Here is a 19,287-nt window from a genome sequence, read left to right as displayed (position 1 = left end):
TGTCTGATATTAAGTATTCTGTGGCATAATACTGTAGAACTCTTATTTGAAAACAGCTAAATTGAACCATTGTTCTTTATAATTGTATTTTGGGGAATTTTTTAAGCAGCAAAATGGTAATTCACTCTGTATGTATTCTTTAGAAAATCTTTCTGACCCCCACCCAAAATGATGGAGAAAGTGATGAGACTGTTCCTTTTGACAAAACGATGAAATATTCAGATACCCTGGGAAAACAGCTATAAATCCTGAATAAAACTTTATTAGTGTTACTGAGCTAACAGGAAGTAGGTGAAATCTCCAGGGCCTACTCTCCCTTCCCTCCCCTGAAAAGAACAAGTCATAAATCAAAACCAGAAGCATGAATTGTCTTAAGTGGTTCCAGATTGGTGCATATCACAACTACCACCTGAGATAGATGCAGATCCTCTCCATAGAAGACATCCCTAGTTCAGCCCTGTAGGATTCCCACAGATCAAGAGCAAGTAATTAAAGATCACCAAGGACAAGAAGAGGCAACCCACCATGAATAAGAACCAGCAGAAACAACAGATAACGGAATTAGTTAGACAGGACGTCAAAAGTTAGAATTGGCATCTAAAGAATATAGCTATGGGCCGGGCGCGGTGGCTCACGCCTGTAATCCTAGCACTCTGGGAGGCCGAGGCGGGCGGATTGTTTGAGCTCAGGAGTTCGAAACCAGCCTGTTGCTGTGAGCTAGGCTGACGCCACGGCACTCACTCTAGCCAGGGCAACAGAGTGAGACTCTGTCTCAAAAAAAAAAAAAGAATATAGCTATGTATGAAATGTATAAAGAGATGAAAGATGGAATTATAAAGATGAGGAAGCCATGAGAGTCAAGAATGGCCAAGCAGATCTGAAAAAAAAACAAATGGGACTTCTAGAAATGAAAAATACAGTAGTTGAATTTTTTTTAATAAATAACTTAATTACATGTTAAACAGCACATCAGACACAGAATTTATGAAGTGGAAGATGCATCTAAAAACATGACACAGAATGCAGCTCAGAGAGACAAGGTGATGGAGACTATGACAGATAGTAAGAATGTGGAGGGTAGAATGAGGAGTTCCAACTTACGTGTTTTCAGAATCCAAGAACAAATGAATGGAGGAGAGGCAATATTCAAAGAGATAATAGCTGAGAACCTTCCAGAACTGATGGAAAACATGAATATACAGATTCCAGAAGCAAAACGTATCATAAGCAGGATTAAAGAAAGAAGGAAGGCAGGAAGGAAATAAAACTACAGTCAGATTTATCATAATGAAATTGCATAATTCCAAGACAAAGAAAACATCTTAAAATCAGCCAGAGGAAAAAAGATCACCAACAACGTGGAGAAATTGAAACCTTTGTGCACTGTTGTTGGAAATGTAAAATGTTACAGCAACTGTGGAAAACAGTACTGCTATTCCCCCCAAAATTAAAAATAGAATTACTGTATGATCTATTCGACTTCTGGTATATACCCAAAGGAACTGAAAGCAGAATCGCAAAGAGGTATTTGTACACGAATGTTCATGGCAGCATTATTCACAGTAGCCAAAAAGTGGAAGCAACCCAAGTGTCCGTCAGTGGATGAATGGATAAACAAAATGTGATATAAACATACAGTGGAATGTTACTTAACCTTAAAAGGGAAGGAAATTATGACCCATGCTCTATATAAGACAGATGAACTCTGAGGACATTATGCTAAGTGAAATAAACCAGTTACCAAAAAAGCATTATGTGTAAGAGGTACCTAGAGTAGTCAAGTTCATAGAGACAAAAAGTAGAATAGTGGTTGCCAGGGGCTGGAGGAAGGGGGAATGGGGAGTTAGTGTTTAATGGGTGCAGAATTTCAGTTTTGTAAGATGAAAAGAATTCTGGGGATGGATAGTGCTGATGGTTGCACAACAATATGAATATACTTAATACCTCTGAACTGTACATTTAAAAATGGTTAAATTTTGCATGTATTTTACCACAATTTTTAAAAAATGGGAGAAGATCCACCTACAAAGGAATGGAAAACTGACAGCTTTCTCATTAGTAATACCAGAAGGCAGAAGAGAATGGAAGAATGTATTTAAAGTACTGAAAGAGAACTGCCAACCTAGAATAATGTGCCCAGTAAGTACCTCCCAAGAAAAAGGATGAAATAAAGTAATCTTCAAATTAGAAGAGAAACTGAGAATTTGCCACCAACAGACCTGCACAAAAGAAATGTCTAAAGGATGTGCTAGAAAGAAGGCAAATTATGTTTTCCAGAGCCAAACGCATCCAAAGAGTAGATGAGTCTGTTTGGTCAGCCATCCAGCGGGCTTGTCTACTTAGTATCTGAAGGATGGATTAAATAAGTTTGAGTTTTAAAAAAGTCTCCATAATATCCACGTCCGTGTTGAACTAGGTATGCAGAATCCTCTGACAAATCTACCACATACTCACTGCCATTGCTGTGACCTACAGTTATGAGTTAGGATTTCAGATTGAATAAAAAGGCAGAGCCCAAAAGAAACCACCTTGATACGGCCCCTTCCGTACCGTCCATGCAGTCCTTTAGGCAGGTGGATGTGGAGACCTCAGTGGAGGGTGGCAAGTAGTACCATCCCTGGCACTGATGCGCAGCGATTACTGTAGCTTTAACATGTCCTTTTCATTATCTTAAAAACGGTGGTGTATCTGTTCCCGTATACCTAAAATGGATGGTCCTTATAAGCACCAGTGACCGTCAAGCTGTCTGTGTATGCTAGAGCTTGAGAAACACCACGCTAGGTAATTCTGTTTTCTTCCAGCAGACTGTCCCCAAACCCATTGCACTGGAGCCGTGTTTTGGCAACAAAGCCGCTGTCCTCTCTGTGTTTGTGCGGCTCCCTCGAGGCCTGGGTGGAATCCCTCCTCCTGGGCAGTCAGGTGAGTAGGTGAGAGCCAGTGACAGACCTTTTGGACTGTGAAAGAGCTAAGCATTGGACACTTCCCTTGGCTTAGGGATAAAGGTGATAAGGAACAGTGCCTGTCACATGTCATGGCAGAGATGTGGTGAGGTAATCCCATTGTTACTTATGTTCCCAAAACTGTTTTCCTGGGGTCACTGTTCCCTTCCTGGGGAGAAGTCCTGGGCCCACCTCGCTGTGCCTGGCCACCCTAGCCTCTCAGTGGTTGTTGGAGCTTCTGGCCACGGCTTCCTTTGCTGCCGAAGTTTCTGGTCCCCCTGCGGCTCTGCTGCTCCTTTCCTGGCTCTCTCCCTCCCCCCACTCCATGCGCTCCTCCTCAGCCACCTCTTCCGCTCCATTGCTTCCAGCCATCTCCTCAGAGCTGGTGATTCTCAAATGGGTATTTCTTTTGAGAAATCTTTTCCTTTTTCACTCTGTTTGAAACATAAGACACAAACAACAGTTATAACAACATAAGGGAAATTTCTGAAAATTTACACACAGCTCTACTGTCCTAACACTCACCAAGTTTCATTGTTCTGTTTCCTTTTCAGCCCTGGCTGAAATAATTAGTTGAAATAATTATATAAATCTAATTTTTATTCTTTTTCCTCACTGCGCTTTATAATTATGATAAACATTTTTACAACTTACTACATAATATTTTACCAATGTCTTTTATACTTTTCCATCAAATATATGAATCATAATGCATATAAATATTCTCTTATTTGAACATGAAGGAAATACGGACTATAGTTTTAGAAATATCTTGCTTCATCATGGAGTACCTTGGAGGGTGCCTCAAACAATGTGACCGTTTTAGTCACCTTTCAGTCGAGATGATTCTGGGAGTCAGGCTTGCCTTAGCCAGAGCGAAGCTTGTGCCTGTGAGGAAAGGATGCCCCGGGACCCTTCTAGGCTCTGAGCTCCATGCTCCCCTCAGCAGAGCCTTCGTTCGGCTTTCTGAATGACCGGGATCTGTGGTGTCCTCACCAGGGTGGCCTTTAGGATTTATTGTCTGACTCTCACGTGGGGATTCCTGTGTGTTGAGCCCCTGACTTGACCTTGCCCATGTTGATGACTGGGCGACCCTGTGACCTGACACTCCGGGGCAGTGCATGTCTCTGGCCACCACCCAGCCTAGCAAACGTGGGCTGGTGCTCCCTGGGAGCAAGGCACTGCCAGGCATGGGGAGGTGACAGGTTTGCAACCCTGTAGCCTTCCCTGCCCAGCCTTTGCCTGATATCCCACAACCCCCCGGGACTCCTACAGCCCTGCTCCTACTTGAGTGAGCCCTGGCGCCGTCCTTGCCGCCCCTCCTGCACCCGCTGTTTTAATGGTGCCTTCTTCTGGACTCCCAGAGCGCCAGCTCTGCTTTTGCCATAAGCATGTATCGCTGGCATGGATTCCCCCCACGTGCCGGGCACTACGCCAGACACTTAAAAGCTGCCCCCGCTGGCCCCACTTCATAGGCCCCAGGAGGGGAGTAACAGGCTCTGCTAACAGCTCCCGAGGGCGGCCTCCGTGGGGCTCTGAGCCTGGGCCGGGCGGTTCCCCCGTGTGTCAGGAATCCAGCTCCCCAGAACCGCACCTTTCCTAGTGAACACCAGGCTGATCAGTGACCAGTACAGAAAGGGAAATGGGACCACAGTCCCCAGAGCAAAGGCAGGCGGGGTGAGGAGAGTGAAAGGAATAGTTACTGATCATTGTACGTGCCAGTACTGTCCTAAGACTATGCTGATTCACTCACCGACTCTTCACACTAGCCCTGCGCCGTGATTATCCCCATTTTACAAATGAGGAGACTGAGTCACGGGGCAGTTAAATAACCTTACTTATTCCAAAGCCTGGCCCAGAGTCTGCTCTGCCCTTTGTCATGGTGTAACTATGAAAATAACTAATGCTGACTGGGTGACGTGGGATGAATCCAAATTTCATCGTAAAGCGTGCTGCTTTTTCCAGGCACCCAACTGAGCACTTAGAGCATGTCTGCTGTGTCATCTGTGTGGCCCGCCACCAGGCAGCACTTTGGTTGGCTTGCTGAAAAGCAAAGCTGCACCTTGTGTGTCAGACGTGGGGAAGGGAGAATGCGTATTTGTATTTGCATAAGCAAACCCTGGAGGAATATATAAAAACTAATGAAAGAGCGTACCTGGAGTGAGGGACAGGAGGGAAGTAAGACTTTCCCCTGCATACCTTTTTTTTTTTTTTTGGCTCCATGGGAATGTAAAAAGAAATTTTAAAATTATTTTTAAAAACAAAATAAAACAAGCTGCTCCTTAACATGTGTTCCCCCTGTGGGTTCTCCCAAGGTCTTGCCGTGGCCAGCGCCCTGGTGGACATTTCTCAGCAGATGCCAATAGTGTACAAAGAGAAGTCAGGAGCGGTGAGAAACCGGAAGCAGCAGCCCCCTGCACAGCCTGGGACCTGCATTTGATGCTGGGGCCAGGGACTCTCCCGCACACGAGCGAGCAAGCGTGTGGCACGCCAGAGCCGTCTGCAGGGGAGGGCGCGGCAGGGGAACGGCTGTGCGGTTCAGGGCAGAAGGCTGGAGACCCTCGAAGCATCCCACTCACCCGCATGATCACAAGCTTTCTTTGACGGTTTCTCCCATCCGTGTTTCACCATCTAATCTTTTACTTTTGCATAGGAAACACTCGATTGAATTACAAGTCCAGGGATGAGCTGGTTGTTGCTGGAGGGGGCCGGTGTAGAGCCAGTGGAGAACTAGGAGTGACTCAGGTTCACTTGTGGACAGTGTTCTTGGGACTGTCTCAACTGTGCAAAAAACAAAAGACGGAGTGTTTACAAGTAGACATTAGTCATCAGTTGTTCTTGAACATGGTCTTTTAAAAACTAGTCAGATGAATTAACTTGTTTTCATCTGAAGCCTGCTGTCTTTTTTAAAAGATGTGCTATTTATTCTTGCACGATTTAGGCAGATCTCTCTCTTCCAGGGAGTAGCTTTTTTCTAGTTGAGACTTAATAATGGTCCATCTCTTTTGAATCATATCAAGCTAGGATAGAAGGGGGCTATTTTAAATGTCAAGGTCAGCTGTTACTTCGAATGTAAACTGATGTAGTAGTAGATAATTTTTTGTAGCAACGTGATTAATTTAGTCTTAATCCATTTGAAATTTTCTCTTCCTTTCTCCCCCTCTCCCCCCTCCTTCTCCCTCTCCACACCTCTCTCTTTCTCTCACATACACACACACATACACACACACTAAGTGCCTAGACTTTAAATAGATCTAGCAATTGGAAAGTTAGTAAGCCTAAGTTTTTACATAATTGCATTCCTACATTCTTGTAAAATTTAAATAGCTACCATTGGCAATCTGCTCTTTTTCTAAAATCTAATTTGCAGCCCAGGAAAGAATTTTCTCACCCCAAGGAACATCTGACCTAGCAGCAGGGACTGAGAGGAAAGCAGAAATGAACTAATTGTGAAAGCTCCTGTTTTTATTGTCAAAAAGGACACTGTCAAGAAGGTGCCCCCCAACCCCCACCCCGGTGCCACCCTAACCCTGAATTTGATCAGCCCTCTGGCCTCCTCCTGCCAGGGCACCACAGAGGAAGGGACTCGCTCATGTCATGTGTCTCCTTGAGCAGAAAAGAGCACGGAGAGCACTCGGGACCCCTGGATCAAAGAGTGACTGACCGTGTGTTGTTCCTGTAGCCTGCTCCGAGCTCTGGGTCATTCTCAGGCTGGGTGGAGTCAGATGCCAGGAGAGGGACAGCCTCCCGTTGTTGGGCACAACTTGCCTAAAGCCTGGAGCAGGACCTGGAGCTGTTGGCCCTCTTTCCCCCAGGAGGGGCCTGGCCCACCATCCTCCTTCCCAGCCTGAAGTGGCTGTGAGGAGGGCAGCGAATGCTGACAAGGATGAAAAGCACATGGAATAAAACGGACAAGGAGGGAAAACTGTGTGTCACATGGAAGATGACCAAATTTGAGAGGGTGGGACAGTCCCCTGCTCTTCTCCCACAGGGCACTGCATGGATGTTGCGTTTTCCCCATTTATGGTGCTCCTCTGTGTTCTGGCGTCAGGCAGCAGACTCCGGGGTCTCTCTTCGGTTTCAAACCGGGATTCTCGGCATCACCCTGTTGGCACGGACCTCTGGATAGCAGTGCTTAAGCTTGTGAATTTGCAGAATACTCAAAGGAGCAAAAACTGCAGCATTTCACCTTTAAATGGAGTGCCTAGAGAGGGAGCATTATCTCTTCCCCAACACTAACCCCACTCCCATGAAGATTTGCCTGGAAAGATATTTTCAAGGAAATTGAACCATAAAACACTGTCTAATGCACAAAACACCTCTACCTTGAGACTCCGCTCTCAAGAAGCTTCTTTTCCACGTAATTGTTAAAGAGCAGACGGTTCTAGAAAAGACCCTTCTTAGCGCCTCACATCCCTGCTCCAGAACACAGCACCCACCAAGAGCCTGCAGTGGACTGGCCCTTGGCCCCTGTGATGACCGCAGGCCCCTCGGCGAAACGACGGGGGCCCCTGGGGACTTTCCTCCTGCAAGGAAGACCCTCCTTGTCTGTTCAAAGGACCAATTTTTCCTTGGCCAAAGAAGTCCCTTCCCCATGTTAGTCCTATGCCTCGAAATAACATGCACCGTGACCCGCAGCCATCTGGTTATGTATTTTTTTTTTTTTCCTAAAAGATAATGTTTATGTTTTAAAAGGAAGGAAGGAGCAAGTGAAGTTTAATTCTGCTCCAACAGTGGAGAAACAGTTGGATCCACCTGCTTCTCCTTTGCAGCCAACGGCAAGCAGCTTCCTCCCGGCTCAGGGCAGAAACAGGGAGTGAGTGGCAGGGAGTGAGAGGAGCTCGGCTGAGAGCCGGTCACCAAGCGGGAATGGGTCGCCATCCGGTGACCTCGTGTCACAGGAGAGCCTGTGTATAAATTAAAATCATCGTGATAACATTGATCTTGCACTTGTACATAACTATACAGTAGTGTCCAGAATGTTCAGACATTCGGGATGTACATAAAACAGAAAAATATCTTAATGTATTTTTATTAAATGTAACAATGTCTGAGTTTCACCTAAGATGTTTTTGTGCCATGTACTGGGTATCCACGTTCTGAGAAGTCTTCTCCTCAGGCCCTGATCCATTAATTACAAAGCCAAGAAGAGCACCCCCATCGTGTCGATGTGTTCAAGTGCATCTGGTACCAATTAGATAACGCTTAAAACAGGACTGTGTCGGAACACGTGTGGAAGGCAGGCAGGGGTCTGTTTAAACAGCAGTACTTGAGACTCGGGAAGCAGGAGTCTCTCTGTCACAAGCACGTCTCGAATCCCTGGCAGCCTCTTGGTACTCTGGGTGACCAGGGATGACCAGTTTTGTCCTGAGAAACGTTTCTCTTAGTCTTTAAGTTCAAACAGCATAACCCGTGGAAATCAGACTTTCCAAAGAGGGGTTCTCCAGGCTGCATTTCCTTTTTGTAGTTTTGTCTCAATTTTTAATGACCATTTCCCAGAACCATAGTTTATTATCCTGAAAACCAGGGGTGGGAGTGGGGAGGCTAGTTAGTTGCTAAATAGCTTCCATTTCCCCATGGAGAGTTTTACACCCCATGGAGAGTTTTACACCCCCTGGGCTCCTGTCTACCTCCTGCCACCTCCCTACACACAGCTGGTGGGGGGGGCCTGTGCTTCCCCTCGAGGCCACCTGCAGACATGGGAGGAGGGTCAGGGGGGACGGCAGCCCATAGTCTGGGCTGACCCACAGGAATGCAGCCCCGGACGGACTGCCAGCAAAAGGGAAATACTGGGATATCTGTGGATGAGGTCCGAGTACAAGACTGGAGACGCGCTGGGAAGTGTGGGGCAGATGAAAAGCCCAGGGCACTACTGGTAGGAGAGACACCTTTCACGTTCCAGTGCAAATCTCGCCCCTTCAGCTTAACGGAGTGTATCGGGGGTGGGGGCTGATTCACTTCCTTGGGTGATGGTGTCATTTTCACGAACACCTTTGATCCTTCCATTTAATTCATTCATCCATTCATTCAACAAATATTTACTAAACACTTACTAACCTAAGCTAATGCTAGGGTAGTGACCGAGATGAAAAAGTAGCTTTTTAGAATTACAACAAAATCCAACTCCTCACACCCCTGTCGTCCCAGGAGATCCTTCCTTGTGGTTTCTGTGAGAATTTTGGCCATCCGGAGGACCAAACCTGGAAGGCAGCAGTGGCCTCCTGTCTGCGAGGTGTGCCCTGCCTCCCTTCTGAAATGTTCACTCCGTTTTGACCAAACTCTGCTCCAGCCATAAAGGTCACCGTGATGGTGTCTCGATAGCCAGGCCCACCGAGAGACACTGCCCCTCGAAGAGAGTCGCTCAGACTAGCAGGCACCCTGCCTACAGGAAGATGCTTTGGAGTGGAGAGGAGAAGTGGCACCTTCTCTTTTAAAGGCAATAATGGAATCGATTTTCAGTAACTGAATTTGTGCACAAAACATTCTAAACACTAGTGAAGCCTGTCTCGTTGAACTAATTCTGGCTCTGGAAATGTTTTTGTTTTATAGTTATTTACGATTTTGGTTTTGTTTTTTTTTTGTTGTTTCATTCGGTTTGGATTCAAGCTAGTTTGTTAATATGTATAATTTAGCATCTATTGCACTCATGTAAATATGGAGTAAGTATTGTAAACTATTTCATTGCTGGGGATTGTGGGTGTTATACATACATTTAGGACTGCAATTTTTTGGTATTTTTTGTATTGTAAAATAACAGCTAATTTAAGCAGGAACAAGAGATTAAGGGAGGTCTGTGCATTTTAAACACAAATGTGAAGAACTTGTATATAAACAAAAGTAAATACTATAATACAAACTTCCTTCTGAAATAAAAGTAGATCTGGTAAAAATGTGGTTTTCTGTTTAATTTTGATTTTGGTTTTTGTTTATATTTACCCTTTGGTCATTAGAACCTTAAGAAAAGAAAAATAGTGTTTATCAGTTTTCAGACTGCCTCAGAGGAATCACTTGGCAGTCATGGAGATGAAGGTGTAAAACCCCCCAGGGCACTGCCTGCACCTCTCTGGGCAGCTTGTGAGCCGACTCCCAGGACCCTCCATGCTGGCATTTGTATGCCCGGAGGGCAGCTGCCCTCGCCCCATGGTGGGATGTTGCCTGGGAGTCCCATGGCTCAGCTGCCTCCCTTTACCCATCAGCTTCCCCATCTCCTCATGGGCTCCTGAATGTCTCTCTAAGGTTTCCTGAGCTCCTGAGTCTCAGGTATGCCAACAGGTCTAATCCTCCAATGGCCACGGCCTTTCCTTGGCCTTGACTTTTTGATGAAGGTTTCCACTGACAGAGCCTTGTTTTGGGGCCTCCCGTGTGCCCTGCCCCACATTATTTGGTTCCTGCCCTCAGGATGGGGTCAGAGTAGTGCCTTTCAGCGCCCTGGTGCAGAGTGCAGGACCCCAGTACTAGAAGTTCCTTCCACAAGGACGAGGCCCTTAAAAAAAGGAGGAAACTGGCCGGGCGCGGTGGCTCACGCCTGTAATCCTAGCTCTCTGGGAGGCCGAGGCGGGCGGATTGTTTGAGCTCAGGAGTTCGAGACCAGCCTGAGCAAGAGTGAGACCCCGTCTCTACCAAAAATAGGAAGAAATTAATTGGACAGCTAAAAATATGTAAAAAAAATTAGCTGGGCATGGTGGCGCATGCCTGTAGTCCCAGCTACTCTGGAGGCTGAGGCAGGAGGATCGCTTGAGCCCAGGAGTTTGAGGTTGCTGTGAGCTAGGCTGACGCCACGGCACTCTAGCCCGGGCAACAAAGTGAGACTCTGTCTCAAAAAAAAAGAAAAAAAGAGGAAACACAGGAAGGCCACTTGCTCCTATAGGGGCCAGGACCACTGAGGGAAGGGCGGAGCCTGGAGGAGGCCTGCCCAGAGCTCAGGGCGGGGTGGGGGAGGAGAGTGGCTAGACTGGTGGCTGCAACCAAGCTGGAAAGGACCTTGAAATTGCCTCAGAGAGGGATGTGGGAGGCGCCAACAGTTTCTGACAGGATAAAAAGCTATGATGGGTAGTATTTTGGCAGAGACAATGCTGCATGTTTCCCAAACCTGTTAGATTTTGCTGTTGCATCAAATCAACAATATCTCGCAGCCTCCTTGCAGTTAGGTTAGGGCCAAACTGGCTGTGGCCAATGAAATGTTGGAAGAAGTGATGCACACCAGTTGCAAACCTGGAGCATAAAACGCTCCCACGTGGGACTCCCTGGAGGCCACGTGTTAAAGATATTGGAGGGAACACAGGTCCCTGAGTCACCACTTGGAGGCCAGCTGCCTAATCAGCAAGAGCTGTGCTGGTCTTTGCATGACTGAAAAGCAAATGTTTACTGATTCATTGAGATCTGGGGCTTTGTTCCACCCATTAGCTTTCCTTACTGTCACCAATACACAAATCAGCACAATGTACCTGTAACCAAAACCTGAAATATGTGGCATTAGGTTAGTCAGTGGCCAGGTGGCAGGCAGTGAGACAACAGATGCAGCAGGCAGGACAGCGAAACCTGTTATGCTGGATAACTTGGAAAGCAAACTGTGTGTCTACTGAGTGTTTGGCTTGAGGGAAAGAAGTGGGTAAAACAGAACGTGGTATGTGTTGGCTGTTACTGGCTGCTTCGGGCAAGGCATCCCAAGAAAGGGTCGAGTTCAAGAAAAGAATCAGCCAGTTTACAAGCGGAAGGGAATAGGGTGGGAAGACCTGAAACCCAGAGCCTTGCAGTGTTGGAAATGCTTCCAGTCTGCAAGCAGTGGAGCAGGTGAGCAGCAGAGCCCAGTGAGACGTGGGGGACACAGTGACTGGGCCTTGTGGTGAAGATCAGGTGGAGGTGTGGTCTTCCCACTTGAGCCCGGCAACCTCAAGGCTACCATCTTGAAGGACAGGCGTGTGGACGAGGAAGCAAAGAAATAAAGCCAACTTGAGAACTGTGTCCAGGAAAGAACCATGAGTGCAGTCACTGACCCTGGACCTGCCTGGAAAACCAAAGAAATAAGTAAACGATGTAGTAAGTTTAAGAAACTATTAGCATGGGCTTAAAAAAAACAAAACAAAACCCAGTGACCATTGAAGAAGCCTGAAAACCACCCTCCGGCAGGAAGATAGCTGTGAGAACTGTGTTCAGGGAAGGCTTACAACCTCAGGTGGCTCACAGAGTAGAACTGGGCCTGAGCAAGGATTTCCCCACTGCCCCCGCCAGGGCAGGGTGTGGCAGGATTTCAAAAGTGCTGCAAGCCAGTGATGGCTGTTTGTCTGCCACCCTCCTCCTCCGTGCAAGGGAGGGTTCCGGAGGGCATCCTGCCTGCTCTCCTGCTCTCCACCACTGCTTGTGGGAGGGAGGGGAGCATAAGATGTCTTGTTAATTCAGAGTTGCAGGACTTTAAAGAGCCACCTGAGGGCGACTGCATCACCTGGAGGTCTGGATGGGACTGGACCCTGTACTGTCCCCCTAGGAGAGGGTGCCTGTGTCCCCTGTGGAGGAGGAAAAGCAAAATGCATTTTGGTGACCAGAATAGCAAACTGGATCAGAGACTGGCTAAATGCTTATGACACAATTTCTTCCTCCTGAGTCCAATAGCTTCAACTGCACTGTAGGACCCATGGCATCTGGATGGAACCATGTGACTTGTCCTCACCAGTGATGTGTCACTTTCTTGTCAAGGCCATTAAGAGTGTCTCTGAGTCTCCTCCACCCTCTCCATCAACGGCGCAGGCTCGTGTGAAGGTGGTAATGCACAGGCCTAAAGGAGCCTGGGTCCCTGAATGACTCTATGGAACAGAGCATTCACTGTAGACCAAAGGTAGAATTTTTTTTTTTTTTTGAGACAGAGTCTCACTCTTTTGCCCGGGCTAGAATGAGTGCCGTGGTGTCAGCCTAGCTCACAGCAACCTCAAACTCCTGGGCTCAAGCAATCCTTCTGCCTCAGCCTCCCGAGTAGCTGGGACTACAGGCATGCGCCACCATGCCCAGCTAATTTTTTTTTCTATATATTTTTAGTTGTCCGATTAATTTCTTTCTATTTTTAGTAGAGACGGGGTCTCGCTCTTGCTCAGGCTGGTTTCGAACTCCTGAGCTCAAACAATCCGCCCGCCTCGGCCTCCCAGAGAGCTAGGATTACAGGTGTGAGCCACCGCGCCCAGCCCAAAGGTAGAATTATTAATAACAGAAGTAGATAATCTCTTCTTGCCCTGCCTGAGTTAATTCCCATTTCTCTAGATTTATTCTTCTAGTTACTCCACACACTTTTATTGAGCACAACAGGGCTAGGCATAGTGTAGGGACCAGACGTTTTGCAGTGAACAAAACAAACAAAAATCCCCGTCTTTAAGGAATTTACAATCTAGTGGGGAAGACCATAATGAATAAAATGTCAGATGATAAGTTCTGTGAAGAAAGGTAAAAGTAGGGTTGGGGTAGAAAGTGCTCTAGGGGTTGCTACTTAACATAGCATGGCCAGCGAAGGCCACTCAGATAAGGTGACAGCTGAGCAGAAAGCTGAATGAAGGAGCAGAATCCGGATGTCTGGGGGAAGAGCATTCCCGACAGGAGCAGGTGCGGAGACCTGCAGGTCAGGTGACAGCAGGCCCGGGGGTGTGGACGCTGGCAGGGCAGTTGGGGTGGCTGAGCACAGCTGGCTGTGGCAGCAGGAGTTGAAGTTGGCATGGTTCTCAACCAGCACAGCACTGCCCCCTAGGGAACATTCTGGAAATATGTGGGGGCGAGTGTGATTGCGCTGTTGGGGGGGGGTGCTGCTGAGATTTAGTGGGTGGGTCTGGGGGTAGACAGCCCGTGGTGTGCAAGACTGTCCCGCCCAGCAGAGAACTGACCCATGTCTGACCTGATTTTCAAACGTTTTGCTGGATATTTGTGCTGTTGAAAACATTTCTAATTATTTTAGTGTGGCACCTAACCCTGTTATAAACAGAGTATTTGACAGCTGGTTTAATATAGTTTTGCAGAAATGCAACTACTGTGTAAATCAAGGGAGGGCTGAATGTTGTTTTCCTAAAAACTTTACCATGAGCTGAAAATTTTGGAAAATTCCATCACCAACAGCAATGTCATTCCTGGTATCTGAGTCCCCAACCTCACATGCCTGTATGGGTCACGTGTGAACAGACACATGCCCTGCAGCCCTGCTTTTGCTGGCTGTGTAGCATGCCTGAGAGGAATTCCCTCCTACCCTGTGTCCCCAGCACAGGAAAGAGAGCAGATGATCCCGATGACGCTATCAAGTGTCCTGGACAGAGTCAGGGCTTGGCCCTGTTGCCAGGGCCCATTTGCACACCCCTAGGCCTGCCGTCCTCATTTAGTTGCTGTCCCCTGAGGGCTCAGTTTATGTTATTTTCTTGTGTGTGTACTCATCTTAATTGTTCTGTCTGTATATTCTGCCTTGTACTGGAGGTGCCTTGGGGTGTGGGGTGACATGTCCCTGGTAGAACAGCTTCCCAAGGTATTCTTCAACCCAGGCCTTCCTGGGCCTGCAGCCGGGCAAGGCAGGGCCATGTGTTCCTGCCTCCATTCGTAGGTGTGCCCGGCTCACTGGCAAGTCGCTGAGGGACTGCTCCTGAAGCCCTGCACAGCCCATCCTCTTGGCCCTCTGGAAATTTCACTGGCCAATGTCCACACTTCCTGCAAAAATGAACTGGTTCTGAGCTTGGCCTGGCCTGACTTGCTTGGTGGGCAGCGAGTGGTTTCCACTTCAACCTCACACGTAGACACTGGGCTCCACGCCAGGATCAGCATTCATGAGCCATGACCTCTCCACCAACAAATCCACCGATGCTTCCAGCACCTGCCTTTTTCCATCACCCCCAGCCACCTGCTGGCTGGGGCTTGATGCTGGCAACAGGTAAGAGAGACCCAGTCATAGGGGTGTAGTTCGGGGCTGGGACTACAGTCTCCCAGAGCCTGTGCATGTAGTGACAGCTCCCTGGCAGGACACGAAGGCTGACCCAGATGTAGAAGAACACAGCACGATCCATTCCTGGTGTGGGGGCCACAGCTGGACTCAGCCTTGAGGCATTTGGCCAGACTTCTGTATATAAACCAGAACCTTTTTAGGTAGAAGTAACAGAAACCAAAGTAACAATCTTAGACAGCTCTATTCATTTCCTTGGGTGGCCATAACAAATCACAACTTCACTGGCTTAAAACAACAGAAATTTATTCTCATGGTTCTAGAGATCGGAAGTCTGGAATCGAGGCGTCAGCAGCTCCAGGAAAGAATCTGTGTCTTGCCTCCTTTATCTTCAGGTGGCTGCTGACATCCTTTGGCTTGTGGCTGCACCATCCAATCTCTGCCTCTGTCCTTTGCGTCGCCTTTCCCTATGTGTGTGAGTTTAGTCTCTCTCTAGACATCTCTGCCTGGCTCTCATAAGGATACATGTGATTGCACTTAGGGCCAGGATAAGCTTCTCCTCTCGAGATCCATAACCTAATCACACCTTTGCCACAGAAGATACTACTCTTTTGCCTACATATAAGGTAACATTTACAGCTTCCAGGGATTGGGAGGTGGACATATCTTTGGGACCACCAGCAGCCATGAAACAATTTTATAATTTCAAAATATATTTTCTTCTCTTTATCTTCCCAATCTTTTAGAAGGTACATTCCTGTATTTTTTATCCAGAATTATACTTTTATTTGAAGTCATTTCCACTTTTTTAATGCCTATATTTGACTCTAATTAACTGAGTCAAAAATGGGAAGTAGATGTGAAATAATTAGGATACAAAGAAAAAAATTTTTAGTTAAAAAAATGACAAATAGTTTAACACACTTCCATATAAGGCAAGTCGTTTAGCAGACATTTGATTCTGGGTTTGGGCTACCGTGCCATCGTGGTGAGCACACACCACACCCTGTGTCTCCTCAACCCACTTGCAGGTGTCCGTTCCCGCACAGGTGTAGGGGTGGGAAGGATTACTCTTCTTCATAAAGTGAGAGTGGTTTTGACTGAGTTTCACTCTGCCCAACACCTTCTTTTTCCTTGAAAAACTGTCCTTCCCATTTCATGTGACTCTGGTGGGCTGATATCACTCCCCAGGCCACAGGAAGAGGCGTATAACCCATGCTGGGCCCATGGGCTACAGAGACTGCTAAAGGGAGAGATTGTAAACCGGAGGCTGATGGTGGCAGTCTTAGCCTCTTGCAGCTAAGGGAAGCCATGGATAGACCAGCAGGGCCAATACCATTTGAACTCCTGGAGATAGCCGTGCCTGAAGCCCAGATTGCTCAGACACACGCTCAAGCCAGTTTGATCTGCTCTGTTACAAGCTGGGAGGAAGCTGGGAGGCTGGTTGACAGCTGCCAACAAGCAGTGTCTGTGGGTTTGGTATAAGTTGCTAAGTACACACTCTGTCTGGGCTGGCGGCTCTTTTCCTGGTCAGGACAGCCCCAGGCCTGAGTTTTGGTGTGATCTGTACCTAACCCTTGTGTCTTAGGTCAGGATCTGTCGAAGCCAAGCCCAAGATAGGAATTCTCATGCCAGGATCGATCCTGTGAGCGAGGGAAGCAGGATAAGGCAGGGGCAGGAGCTGAGCCAGGATGTGGTCCCACCTGGAGTATAGTCTCAGCCTGATTCCATGGGAGCTCTGGAGCACGAATGGCACAGAATCGTCCCCTCTTGAGGCAGGCAGGCCAGCCCCCCTGAATCAGTCATTGGCTGCAGCCACCTCCAGGAGCAGAGTGTAGCCTATAAGGTATTTCCGGAAGGACAATTTTGTAGAGAAGCGGGCAGCTGCAGCTGGGTTAGCAGCCGCCGTTCCCAGTGGCTGGTGGACAGGCTGCATTCGCCCAGAGAGGTCTCTGAGTAAGATGCCAACAGCTTCTACTGCACCCTGTTTCGTGGCTCCTGCCAAACCTCAGAAGGAGCAGCCCAGGAGCACAGTAGCCCCAGTAACCCTCACTCATCAGGAGTCTCCAAGCTTTCAAGGAAGAAGGAAACAGGGAGAAGGCTTAGTACCTTACCTAGACCCCATCGTTCTGCCCTCTCCTCCCAGAACTCCTTTGCAGAACTGCAACTTAACAATTCCCTTGGCATTCGCTGGGTCCACACTGGCCAGTGTGTGTCACATGGCCACCCCAGCTGCAAGGGAGTCTGGGAAATGTAGTTTCATTATCTGAGTACTGGCAGAGAAGGAGAAAGTATAGACGAAAGCAATGGAAATCCCTGTCACTAGGGCCTGAGAGTTGATTCATTTCAGCATCTGTAGGTGAGGAGATAGGAGAAGGAGCCCAGAGAGGTTCTGAGGCCATCCAAGGTCACAAAGGCCAGCAGGGGCACCCCCTGCAGCAGATCCTGGTCTCCAGGCTCCAAGACACAGGTCACAAGAAAGCAAGGTCAGTCTGAGCACATGGGTTTATTGTGCACCATATACCACTCCTACTGCTACGGTAAACTGGGGGAAGATGGCCACAGGGCCAGTGCCATGCAGGGGCAGGGGGGCCAACAAGCAGCGTATCGCATATGGGAAGCACTCGGACAACATTAGCCACGGGGTGCAGGTGGCTCAGCCATGGGTAATGCCTAGTGGGGAGGGTGCCCTGGGAGGCTGCAGCGCTGCCAGCAGTCTTGCCTACAAGTCTGTCAGGTGAATGCCTCAGGGTGTTATCTGCTTGGGAGACTGAGACAACTTCCTAGAATTCTGGGAGTCTGGATGGTCCTGACCTTCTCGAGGAGATCTGGGGCCCTAGGGAGGCCTCAGCTACAAAAGTGACCCTTTCCTGCTCCTACCCTATGAGAGACCCCAATTGTCTCAAGGTCTGTGGAGAAAGGGACCTACCACCAAGACACTTACTGACAGGCAGGCCAGCGCTTTGCAGCCAGGCCCCTGGCCTACATCCAGGGGACAGGGACACAGGGTGTCCAGACCTACAAAGGGCAGCAGGGCAAGAGCACAGAGGCCAGCCTGGTAGGGAAGCCAGTCCCTTTTCAGTGGGGCAGCAGGCCACAGATGTGGCCCTGTATCCCAGGCAGAGTTGGTGGTATTGTCCGAGGTCTGCCATCCTGGTCAGAGCAAGGCCTGGAAGGTCAGGAAGGGGAGGACGGCGAGCAGGGAGCTCCCGTCCGGGGACCCGTCTGTGGAAGACACCTTGGGGGTGGGACAGAGTGTGGACTTGAGTACTCTGCCTGCACCCCCATCCTGGGTATTCACACCTCTACCCAGGCACACCTGGCGTGGAACAGTGTGAAGCAGACAGTGGGGAACTGCCGGTCCCATCCCCTCCCTGCCAGACCTACCTGTAGAAGGCTGTGCTCTGGGCCTGGCTGGGGCTCCAGCTGGTCCTGCAGGATTGGGGGCCACCCGTTGTCAAAGGCCTGTATGGCACCATCTATGGAAGGAGGGGTCCAGGATGGGCTTGGCTGGGAAACCCTAGCGTAGGACCCAGACCCTTGAGGATAAACTGAGAGACCTCCTGGTGGCTGCAAAACTGGCTCCTTAGGATGGAGGGTGCATGGGAGGAATAACAAAATAAGGACAACTGTGCTAAGAGGAACTCAAACTGTATAGTCTACCATCCTCACAGGGGAGGGTAACAATTATCCCCATTTTACAGATGAACACAAAAGGCTCAGAGGTAGTAAGTGAAAGGGTCTGGCTTCAAACTCGGGCCCCGTAACTCCGAGACCACTGAGCTATTCTGACCCTGACAGGCAAGATCATCAGTGGGGTCGGGCGGGCGGGCTGGGAGTGCCTGGGGGATGAAATCTCCTCGGAAGTGTGGAAGTAGGAGTCTAGCCTTGTTCAATTCCAGGTCCTTGTTTTAACTCTCGCCTCCTCCCTCCTGCAGGAGCATCAGCCTTGACATGCCTAGGATTCTACTTAGGGTCTGTGACCCGGTCTCGGGGGACAGCTGCCCGCGGATTCCCCAGGGGCAGGACGACTGCAGAGCGGTGGGGGGTGCACCTGCGTGGCTGCCGCAAAGCGCCTCAGTTTCCTCACTTCCAACATGGCCTATCGCGGGCCAGGCGGCTTGGGAGGGGGCAGGAACTTCCACCCGCGCCCAGGCCCCTCACCCAAGCAGTGGTTCCTTGTAAAGAGCCCCCGGAAGACTTCACACTCCTCACGCCGGTTTCCGCTGGCTCCGCAGTCGCACCAGGGCGCGACGCGCGCGCTCGTGTTGTCCACGTAGTTCGGGGTGACCGCGGTGCCTGCAGGGACCGCGAGGGTGGAGTCATCGGCCCACCCAGGTGGGCATCCCTGAAGAGCCCCAACCCGTGCTCGGGTCCCAGGCGCGCGTACCCACGAGGCCCGCGTAGGCGCGCAGGCAGCGGGGGCCCTGGTCCCGCGGGCAGCCGTCGGGGACGCCG

The 19,287-nt window shown here is 49.0% G+C and overlaps 2 protein-coding genes across 2 annotated transcripts in view; one reads left to right on the top strand and one right to left on the bottom strand.

Annotated features, from left to right (window-relative positions):
* The window catches only part of ATRN (attractin), a 169,432-nt gene extending 159,614 nt beyond the window's left edge, over positions 1-9,818 (top strand). The window contains exon 26 of the mRNA XM_012639248.1: positions 5,255-9,818. Within this exon, the coding sequence (XP_012494702.1) occupies positions 5,255-5,379 (125 nt within the window). The 3' untranslated portion in view covers positions 5,380-9,818. The remainder of the gene's footprint in view (positions 1-5,254) is intronic.
* An 8,168-nt stretch (positions 9,819-17,986) lies between these two features.
* The window catches only part of GFRA4 (GDNF family receptor alpha 4), a 3,153-nt gene continuing 1,852 nt past the window's right edge, over positions 17,987-19,287 (bottom strand). The window contains exons 3-6 of the mRNA XM_012639247.1: positions 19,220-19,285; positions 18,994-19,128; positions 18,217-18,308; positions 17,987-18,067 (exon numbers count right to left, since the gene is read on the bottom strand). Of these exons, the coding sequence (XP_012494701.1) occupies positions 17,987-18,067; positions 18,217-18,308; positions 18,994-19,128; positions 19,220-19,285 (374 nt within the window). The remainder of the gene's footprint in view (positions 18,068-18,216; positions 18,309-18,993; positions 19,129-19,219; positions 19,286-19,287) is intronic.

This window comes from Propithecus coquereli, unplaced genomic scaffold, assembly GCF_000956105.1.
Source record: "Propithecus coquereli isolate 6110/MARCELLA unplaced genomic scaffold, Pcoq_1.0 Scaffold139, whole genome shotgun sequence".
In the NCBI taxonomy this organism is placed as follows: Eukaryota; Metazoa; Chordata; class Mammalia; order Primates; family Indriidae; genus Propithecus; species Propithecus coquereli.
The sequence above is the reverse complement of the archived record's forward strand: the minus strand, read 5'-3'. Positions and strand labels throughout refer to the sequence as shown.